Source organism: Phocoena sinus, chromosome 9, assembly GCF_008692025.1.
Source record: "Phocoena sinus isolate mPhoSin1 chromosome 9, mPhoSin1.pri, whole genome shotgun sequence".
NCBI classification, from domain to species: domain Eukaryota; kingdom Metazoa; phylum Chordata; class Mammalia; order Artiodactyla; family Phocoenidae; genus Phocoena; species Phocoena sinus.
The window spans coordinates 55,512,162-55,523,238 of NC_045771.1; the positions used below are offsets into that span (position 1 = coordinate 55,512,162).

General features: G+C 44.7%; 1 protein-coding gene across 1 annotated transcript; it reads left to right on the forward strand.

Moving 5' to 3' along the window:
- The first annotated feature begins 5,268 nt into the window (after nucleotides 1-5,268).
- FZD1 (frizzled class receptor 1) lies at nucleotides 5,269-9,412 on the forward strand. The gene has a single exon (XM_032643455.1). The coding sequence runs from the start codon at nucleotides 5,637-5,639 to the stop codon at nucleotides 7,569-7,571; it is 1,935 nt and encodes a 644-aa protein (XP_032499346.1). The 5' UTR covers nucleotides 5,269-5,636; the 3' UTR covers nucleotides 7,572-9,412.
- The last annotated feature ends 1,665 nt before the right edge of the window (nucleotides 9,413-11,077 follow it).

Sequence of the window (11,077 nt, forward strand, 5' to 3'; positions counted from 1 at the left end):
TTGCAAAAGTTTTCCCAGATAGTATACACTATTTCCAATTGCATAATGACAACAGAACTCATTAAAGCAGAGTCATGAGATAGCTCTTTGTATTTTAAACTAAGATTTAAGTAATATATTTAGCAAAATCTTCTTTTACAGTTTAATCTTTGAACTATAAGAAGATTTGGGGGTAGTAACTACCCTACCTTATTGATGATAAATTCAGTGATGGTGATCTCCCTTTCATACTTCTATTTTTTTTAAATGTGTTCTGTGAGATTTGTGTATAAGTAATCCATGATTAGAACCTAGACCTACTGAATATACCCATCTATATTCAACATTTGAGTCTTAACCATGTTTAAAATGTAAATTCTAACAAACTACGGCTGACTCACAAAAGATAAGTTAGTTTAGGATCTTAATATTAATCGGCTATAAGTGCCCTGTAAGATAAAAGTCAGGATAGTCAAACTGACAGTCTCCTTTGATAAACTGTTTTAGGGAAAGCAATATATGTTCTCAAAAGATGGATCTTTCAAAGAGAGCCTATGAATTGAGGTTCTGTGTATAAATGAATCCAAGAACAATCTCACCAATGTCAAGAACAGATTTGTGTAAGAGTGAGGAAAAAAATTAAGAAAGAAAAGACATTTAGTTTTAGAGTTTTTGCAAAAGAATACGGATGTTTTGGAAGTTAAGAATTAGCTTCTGCCATAATTCCTGGGTTAGAAATTCAAGAAGAAAGAAGTAGAAATCTATGCTGAAAGCTTAGATAAACTGTCTCTACAAAGACAGTATAACAGACCTCAGGTGATGCCTCCGAGGAAGGTGGGAATAGCATAGCCCAGCCTTTCTTAATCACTACCAGCTCCTGAACCAATCAATATCTCTTCACTAGGAATTCAAAGATAAGCATCAGACACTCAAAGCATAGTAAACCAAGTTCTCACTTTCCATTCCTAACATACAAAAGTGATACAGAGGCGTGAGTCCAACCTTATAAAGTTGAGTTTTAAACTATCTTAGATCTGCCAGGTTGCACCTGGAGCAGTCACCTAACTCCAGGCGAGTCTATGTGCACCCAATTGTACGTAATTGGAACTGGTAATTATCCATATTCAACCTGACATAAGCAGTCTGGAGAAACTTCAGAAGATTTAGGCAAGGGCTGATAAAACAAGATCTTTGATATAAGAAAACTTGACTGATGCCTGAAGAATCAGTATCAAGGAGGAATTGGGTTATGCTTATAGCTTTTACCTAATTGAAGTATTTTTATTACCAAGTTCATAATAGTTCATACTTACTTAGTAATTTTTATCTGTGGATCTCAACCCCTTCCACCATATATGAGAAAATAATATATTTTAGATTAATGTCAAAATATGCTGCTCATATTTTCCTTCTTACATTTTGTTAGCACTGCTATTATCACCTCCCCAAAAGACCTTCCATAACACTAATTTTTATTGGTTACCACCCTGAACTGTTCCTGATTTTAATACCTTCCTCTGTATCATGTAGGTTTGATAAATGAAATAATGTATTGGTATAAAAAATAGATAGACAACCTAGGTTGTTTTTTTTTTTAACTTTGGAAAATAACGCTCAGGAAACAATTTTTTGACAAGGTCTTTTTTTACACAATCCATTGAGAGAAAACTTCTACAGAAAACTGATTTTTTTAAAAAATAAAAAGAACGATAGCTACTCAAAAGAATATAGAAAGGATTATACTGAGCATTTAACAAAATTCATGCCAAACAAGGCCATTTAACCTGTATCTCTTCCTTTAACATTTTTGGGTCTAGTATTCTTAATTATAAACTGGAGAAAATTAACTAGTCCTTAGATGATATTTTGGGTTCCTTCTGGTTCCATGATCTGGCAAAAATGACTTTCTTTTTCTTTTTAGCTCTGACTGCACTTCTGAGCCTCCTCCCTAGTAAACTTCACTGTCCAGTGGAAGATAAAACAAGCTCACGTATTTCAAGAGAACAACTTTTGAAGCAGGACAGACCTACTCTGGGGAACAGAACTGCATTCTGCTAAACTCCCTGTGCCCTACCCCCTTGAGGGAGAAGAGGAAGCATCTGAAGTGATGGTGATGGTGGATGCTTAATACACTGGATGTTTCTTGGTAATTAATACACTAGAATAAATTGACTTTTCACCAAGCCCAGTCACCAAGAATGACCTTGAGAGAATGGAACACAAGACAGAGTAGTCTTTACACAAGAGGAGTGGCAGAAGAAACATGGCTTGGTAAAGTTTCTAAGCATGGGACATTATCAGCAGAAGAAAGAGCATCAGGGTGAGAGGCTAGAGAAAGGTGTCCCCGGGAGACAGTGGGCCAGGATGCTGAAGGATAAAATGAATAGTTATGAACGGTGAGTGCTCTAAGGACCTCAGAGAGCACCTGTGCTTCCCAACCTCCTTATCAATACCAAAATCTTTCATGAATTATTGTCAACACACACACACACACACACACACACACACACACACACACGCTCATTCACATATGATACCTGTTGTACATTCATTATGATATCTGTTGCATTTTCTTTAAAAAAAATAGGAATCCAGAAATGCTTTAAAACAAATATGAATTTTATGAATTTACTACATCCATGAATATTTGAAAAATGATAATATATAAATCTGAAACAAATAGATGTCATTTCGTTTCAACAGGTAAAGATATGACTGCACAATCTTTAGAGACACCAACATGCACGGTGATGAAATTTACAGTGACCTTTTAGTATGTAGGACAAATGACATTCACCTAAAGTAGTGACCTTTACATGTAGACTAATGTTTAAGCTTCCCAATGACATTGTGCCCCAGCTTCCCTTTTTCCCAGTCATCCTGAAGCCACCTGCTGAACCACTGCAAAGCTCTGAGAAACTCTGGGGCTCTTAAGAGAGTATCTGCGAATATTGATAAACTGAACTTTTTTTAGTGGGTACATTATCCAGCTGGAATTGTCTTTTAAAATCCATCCTATGAATTATGTGAGAATGAAGAATTTTACTTCCAGTTGACTTTCCTGTTTCATGATTTAAATGATTTATGAATGAGGGCTCTATGTTCAGTCATTGTGGCCCTAGGCAGTTCGGTGGTCTGATTCATTCTCAGGAATTAGATGATCAATTCAATTTTGTAGATCTGATGACCAGATTGATTAGACAGTAAATGATCAGGCCCAATATAAAATACCATTTGGTACCCACTAATATGACAATTTCAAGATAGAATTAACCTCAAAATGATTAATATAGTGCTCAGTGTAGAAAAGGATACAACAGTTATTCTCTAGAGCAATGGTCCTTAAACTTTGAGTGTATCACACTCACCTGGATGTCTGACTCAGTAGGGATGGATGGGGCTGGAGAATCTGCATTTCTAACAAGTTCCCAGGTGCTGCTGCTGGTTCAGAGATCACAGTTTGAGGAGCATCGCTCTTTAAAAAAAGACCAAAAAAGCTGCATTTTAGTTGAGTTTAACATACCAAACAGATATAAATTGTAACAATATTGTTCAGCCACCCCCTGCTTATGTGGGAAAAAGTGACCCTCAACAGCACCCTGTTGTCTATATAATTTAACCCAGACTTTTTAGCATGGATTAAAATTTTTCTCCTGCCTTCCTCATAATATCTCAGCCATACCCACCCCCCTTCCCCTGCAGCAATTTAAGCACTTCAGAGCTCCTGTCTTTTGCACCTTCCACCCACTTCTCCACCAGAACCCTCCCTACCCACTTCCACTGGCTGGCTGCTTTCCTGTGCTCCTTTAGCTTTGGGATGGGCATCAAGAGAACTGATCTACATCTCTGTGCCCCACTGCACTATGCCTTCCTGTAAGGCCAGCCCATGTCTTGCTTATCTTTGTATTCTACTACCTCACAGTGCTTAGAGCATAATATGAGCTTGGTAAGTATTTATTAAACAAATGAATGGATAAACAAAAGACAGAAAATAACTGTAGAAAAGTATCCCAAGAGAGTCTAATCATAGGTCAACCAATCCTAGGTAGAATTAATAATACAGTGGCATTTTATTGATAAAACTGAGTCACGTAGTCAAAGCATCACTTTAAAAAATCTTACACGAAAACAACAAGAATGTAAGTCGGCTGAGATGAATTGTGTTGTTTTGTTTGTTTTGCGAACCGGCATCCGCAGTTCTTCGTCTGAGTGGAAGACCACTTTGCAGCCCGGCCTGTGGCACCCAGCTGGCCCGGGTCTGACCCTCCCAGGATTTCCCACAGGTCCGTGGGCGTCTCCGGGCTTTGAAAGGCTCCCAGGAGCTCCCCCAGGGCCCAGGCTGCCCCCAGGCGCAGTTCCGGCCCCGAACCACCTCTGGGGTCTCAGGCAGCGCGGGCTTCCTCTGCTCCCTCAGAGAGGTCGTCGGGTTCTCAAGTTTTTCTCTCTAAATATTTAACGGGCAGTTTCTCTTTGCTTCTGTTTCTGGATTGATAAAGAGGAGAAAAAGGAGTTCGACCACAGAAAACATAATAATAGCGGACTGTATATCTGACTTTACTTTTTAAATTCCATCAAAGTTTGTGTTTGGTTGTTGTTTTTCTTCCTTTGATAGCGATCCCGTGAACTTCTCCTTGGGGGAAATGGCGCGTCCAAAGCCCGCCAAGCCCAGCCTGGGAGCTCTAGGATTTGAGAGTAATATTTAAAACAAAACCTCGACAGATATAAACTCAAAGGAAGCCCTGCGTTCCTTAAGTCAAAGGTATCTGTTCTGATCGAAGCACTTGGTTTGCTGTTTGTAACCAGCGTTAACAGCAGAATTTTTAAACACAAAAATGGATAAAAGAAAAGCTAAATCGCGCGGTCCGCCGACTCCTATTCATTATCTCCAGCAGCATATGGGACCATTCTCCTACTTGTCCTCGCCCTTTCTTCCGCAGAAGCAAAAGCAACCAAGCCTGTCCCGCTTCATAGCAAACCCACTCTTTGTGCCGAGAGGTGCCTCTGCACCAATACTACTTCCTCCCTCTCCCGCCTCCTCCTTCACCCGCCCGCCTCCGACTTTCGCTCTGGGAACACCGCGGCTGGCGCCCTTTGCGCCGGCAAGTCAGTACAGAGATTGGGCGACGGTCCCTGAGCCTCCAGTTCCGCGTCTGTTTCAAGGCTCCTCCTCCCGGTGAAAGACAGACTGCGGGGCGCCTGGAAACCGGTCCGAGGGCGCGCGAGGGAGAGGAGAGCTAGCGAGTTGAGGGATTGACACAAATGGTCAGGCGGCGGCGGCGGAGGAGGAGGCGGAGGCGCTGGGGGGGAGCCGAGGCTGCTGGGCTGCCGAGAGTTGCGCGCTCTACCCGGCCGCCGCCACTAGCGCGGCGCCGCCAGCCGGGAGCCAGCTAGCCGAGGGCCAGGAAGGCGGGACGCGACCCCGGCGCGCCCGAGCCACCCGGGCTCTCCCCGCAGCCCGCGCTTCATGAATCGCAAGTTTCCGCGGCGGCGGCGGCTGCGGGACGCGGAGCGGGAGCCGGTGGAGAGGGCCGAGCACTGCTCGGGCTCGACGGAGGGCACCGGCGGGGAGGAGATCGCCCCGGCCTCAGGGGGAGCAGCCGCCGGCCGCGCCACAGCCAGCCCCAGCCGAGAGGCGCCAAGAAAGGAGCCGAGAAAGTATGGCTGAGGAGGAGGCGCCTAAGAAGTCTCGGGCCGCCGCCGCCAGCGGCGCAAGCTGGGAACTTTGTGCCGGGACGCTCCGCACTGGACCGGTGGCGGAGGGGAGCGGGGACGTGGGCAGCCGCCGCCGTCCCCCCCGAGTTGACTCTGGGCGCTTGGCGCGCGGAGTGCTACTACTGATTTGGCTGCTGGAGGCTCCGCTGCTGCTGGGGGTCCGGGCGCAGGCGGCCGGCCAGGGGCCCGGGCCGGGGCAGCAGCCCCCGCCGCCTCAGCAGCAGCAGAGCGGGCAGCAGTACAACGGCGAGCGGGGCATCTCAATACCGGACCACGGCTACTGCCAGCCCATCTCCATCCCGCTGTGCACGGACATCGCGTACAACCAGACCATCATGCCCAACCTGCTGGGCCACACGAACCAGGAGGATGCGGGCCTCGAGGTGCACCAGTTCTACCCGCTAGTGAAGGTGCAGTGCTCCGCGGAGCTCAAGTTCTTCCTGTGCTCCATGTACGCGCCCGTGTGCACCGTGCTGGAGCAGGCTCTGCCGCCTTGCCGCTCCTTGTGCGAGCGCGCGCGCCAGGGCTGCGAGGCGCTCATGAACAAGTTCGGCTTCCAGTGGCCTGACACGCTAAAGTGCGAGAAGTTCCCGGTGCACGGCGCTGGCGAGCTGTGCGTGGGCCAGAACACGTCGGACAAGGGCACCCCGACGCCCTCGCTGCTGCCTGAGTTCTGGACCAGCAACCCACAGCACGGCGGCGGAGGGTACAGGGGGGGCGGCTTCGCGGGGGGCGCCGGCGCGTCGGAACGAGGCAAGTTCTCGTGCCCGCGCGCCCTCAAGGTGCCCTCCTACCTCAACTACCACTTCCTGGGGGAGAAGGACTGCGGCGCGCCCTGCGAGCCGACCAAGGTATACGGGCTTATGTATTTTGGGCCGGAGGAGCTGCGCTTCTCGCGCACCTGGATCGGCATCTGGTCAGTGCTATGCTGCGCCTCCACGCTCTTCACGGTGCTCACGTACCTGGTGGACATGCGGCGCTTCAGCTACCCGGAGCGGCCCATCATCTTCCTGTCGGGCTGCTACACGGCAGTGGCCGTGGCCTACATCGCCGGCTTCCTGCTGGAGGACCGGGTGGTGTGTAACGACAAATTCGCGGAGGACGGGGCGCGCACAGTGGCGCAGGGCACCAAGAAGGAGGGCTGCACCATCCTCTTCATGATGCTCTACTTCTTCAGCATGGCCAGCTCCATCTGGTGGGTGATCCTTTCGCTCACCTGGTTCCTGGCGGCCGGCATGAAGTGGGGCCACGAGGCCATCGAGGCCAACTCGCAGTATTTTCACCTGGCCGCCTGGGCCGTGCCGGCCATTAAGACCATCACCATCCTGGCGCTGGGCCAGGTGGACGGTGATGTGCTGAGCGGCGTGTGCTTCGTGGGGCTCAACAACGTGGACGCACTGCGCGGCTTCGTGCTGGCGCCACTCTTCGTGTACCTGTTCATCGGCACGTCCTTCCTACTGGCCGGCTTCGTGTCCCTCTTTCGCATTCGCACTATCATGAAACACGACGGCACCAAGACCGAGAAGCTGGAGAAGCTCATGGTGCGCATCGGTGTCTTCAGCGTGCTCTACACGGTGCCAGCCACTATCGTCATTGCCTGCTACTTCTACGAGCAGGCCTTCCGGGACCAGTGGGAGCGCAGCTGGGTGGCCCAGAGCTGCAAGAGCTATGCTATCCCCTGCCCCCACCTCCAGGCGGGCGGCGCCCCGCCGCACCCACCCATGAGCCCTGACTTCACAGTCTTCATGATCAAGTATCTTATGACGCTGATCGTGGGCATCACGTCAGGCTTCTGGATCTGGTCCGGCAAGACCCTCAACTCCTGGAGGAAGTTCTACACTAGGCTCACCAATAGCAAACAGGGGGAGACCACCGTCTGAGACTGGGGACTCAGCCCATTCCCAGCCCTCGGCCTGGTCCCAGCCACCCCAAAATGCTGGCCCTATGGAATCCTTGCCAAGTCTGGCTACTCGAGGCTTTCTCACTAGCCATTCACTTCCGCGGGCTCCTTTTAACAACAAGGCTCCTGCAAAAGCTCTGTCCCTGAGGGCAAAGGGACTCGAGGGCCCAACTGCCAGGGCAGGATGGACAGACCTCTCTTGCTCTGGTACCGGGACTGTATGCTTTTATGATTGTAAATAGCCTCTGTAAGATTTTTGTAAGTATATTTGTATTTAAATGACGACTGTTCACGAGTTTTTCTTTTACTTTCCTTTTTTGTTTTTGGTTTTTTGGGGGGTTTAAATTTTAATTATTTAGGGCGGTTTAACCATTTGAGACTTTTTCTTCTTGCCCTTTGCAGAGTACCGCAGAGAGAAAACCAGAGCTCACTGCTCAGTTGCTTCTGTTGGTGCTGGCGCGCCCCTCCCTGACGCGGGGTGGGGAGCGCTTGGGTTTGCACCGCCCGGATCACTTTCCTGCTCTTCTGTCTGCTCCCTCCCTCCCCATCCTTGCTGGGGTCTGGGCTCTTAAGGTACAGAACTCCACAAAGCTTGCAAGTCCGAGAGTGGAACCCCGCCCATCCCAAGTCAGCCCTTGTCCGGGACCAGAGTGCAAAGGCCTGTCCCTTAGACTATCCGAAGCTGAAATTTTCACTGTCCCGAACCTTACCCCTAGCTTCGAGGAGGCCCACGGATGTGGGCACTGGCAGCTGCAGCCTCCCTAGCTCTGGCCTCAAACGCCCAGACACTCCCTTCTTCCACCTAAGTTGGTTAGAGGGTGAGTGGGATAACCAATGCCAAACTTTTTTTAAGTCTAATTTTTGGTGGATGAGCTCATTTCATTCTCCAGCGTCTAAAACCTGGTATGGGTTTGCCCAGCGTCATGGAAAGATGTGGTTACTGAGATTTGGGAAGAGGCATGAATCTTTGTGTGGGTTGGGAGAGACTAAAGATGGGAGTTATAAAATGTTAATTCTAATTGCATACGGATGCCTGGCAACGTGCCTCTAGGATTGAGACAGCCTGCATAAAGATTTACCATTCTGTAAAATGGAAATATTAGGTCACCTGGAAAGCTTTGTTAAGGAGCTGATCTTTGCTTTCCTTAACAGGACAGCAAAACGGTAAACTGAATATAAAAACTTGAAGGAGATTTCAGTGTAATGGACGTCCTCAAAATGAAGTGCTACTTTCTTATTTTCAATCAAATAATAATTAGACATATATCAGAAACTTTAAAATGTAAAACTTGTACACTTTCAACATATTACTACGATTATTATTCAACAACACATTCTGAGGGAGAAACAATCCACATCACTAATAATAACCTGGTAAGATTCCAGGAGGTAAAGGAGGTGGAATAATTGATGGGATTAGCTCCTGAAATAAACAAAATATGGGCATGCATGCTAAAGGGAGAATGTGTGCAGGTCTACTGCACTAAATCCTGTGTGCTCCTTTTTGGATTTACAGAAATGTGTCAAATGTAAATCTTTCAAAGCCATTTAAAAATATTCACTTTAGTTCTCTGTGAAAAAGAGGAGAAAAGCAATCCTCCTGATGTATTGTTTTAAACTTTAAGAGTTTATCAAAATGCCGGTACTTAGGACCTAAATCTATCTATGTCTGTCATACCCTAAAATGACAATGGTCTTTGAATTTGGTATGCATTTATTCTGTTCATTATCACAAAATCATCTATATTTATAGAGGAATAGAAGTTTATATATATAATACCATATTTTTAATTTCGCAAATAAAAAAATCAAAGTTTTGTACAAAATTATATGGTCTTTGTGCCTGAAAATAACAGAGCTGGAACTGTATGCACTATGAACTACCTTTACATTTTATAGTGTCTATAGCCCATCCCACAGTATATAAATTCAGGAATTTCAACGAAAAAGTCTATCTTTAAACCTTTAGATCAGTCCTTCCAAAGAATTAACTGACTTGCATTGTAGTGATTGATGTTGTGAAGTCCCTAGGAAAGATCTGTTTCCATGACAGTAACAATATAAAACAGAAGTTTGCAAATTATTTCTTTACTCAAAGAAGATTATTAAAAAGAGAACTCTAATTTTATTACAGCTTTTTTTTCTTTTAAAGGGTAAATTTACATAACTTTCTATAATATGGAGGTTTATTTTTAAATCATCAACCATCATCTTTGTCACGATTTTTATGAAGTATTATCTTATACTTTCCATAATCTTGGATATTCCAAAACCATAAATAGGCAATCAATAAATGGTTAACTGCCTGTGTGTTTATAAGCATTTTAAGCAGCAGTTGGGTGTATAAGGCTGTTTTGTTGTTTGCTTCTGAAGATCCATTTTTATATTGTTCAAGGAACCTTCCCTAGAGGAATTATCTAGTTGGTCTACTCTTAGTTAGAATTAATGTAAGTGTATAATATGTAGACTGTATATATACATATGTCTATATCTCTCTATAAAATATACACATAAGTATACACATACTAATTTTTATAAAATTACAAAGTTTACTTATATATTTTACAATATGGAAATAAGGTTATGAGAAAAGGAGAATGCCAGATGGAAAACCTCAAATACCTTTGGAAGACAAGTCTCTTATTCCTTTATACACTAAAAATATCTATATTAAATTTTCCCATGAAAACATTTTGTGATAAAATGACAAGGGGCTAAAATGAAGACCTTTAATACAATAGAGTTACTTTCATGGTTATAAGGCAGTTGTCTTATAAGTCATCATCATTATTTATTTTAAGGCAAATGAAAAACTTAAATCTGATTGAAAATAGAGCATTCAGTTTAAATTAGCAAGGTGCAACTTTATGTTCTTTTTTTCTTTGTTACATTAATCTAATATAGTAGATATTGGAGAAGGTTTTATTGTGTAGGCACACAAAAAATAGCAATTCTTAGGCTAAATTAAAACAGGTCTTCTTACTAGATTATTCAACAGATAGTTTCTGGAAAAAAATTTTTTAAGATTATTAGTCTCTATTCTAAGAATAAATACAAAGCATTCTTATTGTGGGTGTCCTTAAAATGATGTAACTATAAAATTTGATGCAGACAGGTTTTAAAATGGTGGATTTAAGTAATTTGAAAAGACATTTTTAAGCCACCAGCAGGCTTTGTTTTTACAAAACAACTTGTTTTAAATTGTGTAGCATATAGAAAGCCAGTGTATTCTTTTGTTTCTTTCAACAGTGATGGCAAAATAAGACTTGCCTGAAAAACCATAAAGCTACTGGGAATATGGTCCCATTAATATGCTGTTTCCATGACAAACCCTATTTTCAGATTATTTGGTTTGCCTATTTTATTTTTTTAAACCAGCTATCAATTGGAGTCAGTTTTCCCCCTTACTGTGTGTGTGCTTGGTTCAGCTTTTGTAGTAAATATATACATAGTATGAAAGCTTTCTGATGCCCTTTAAAAAAAAAA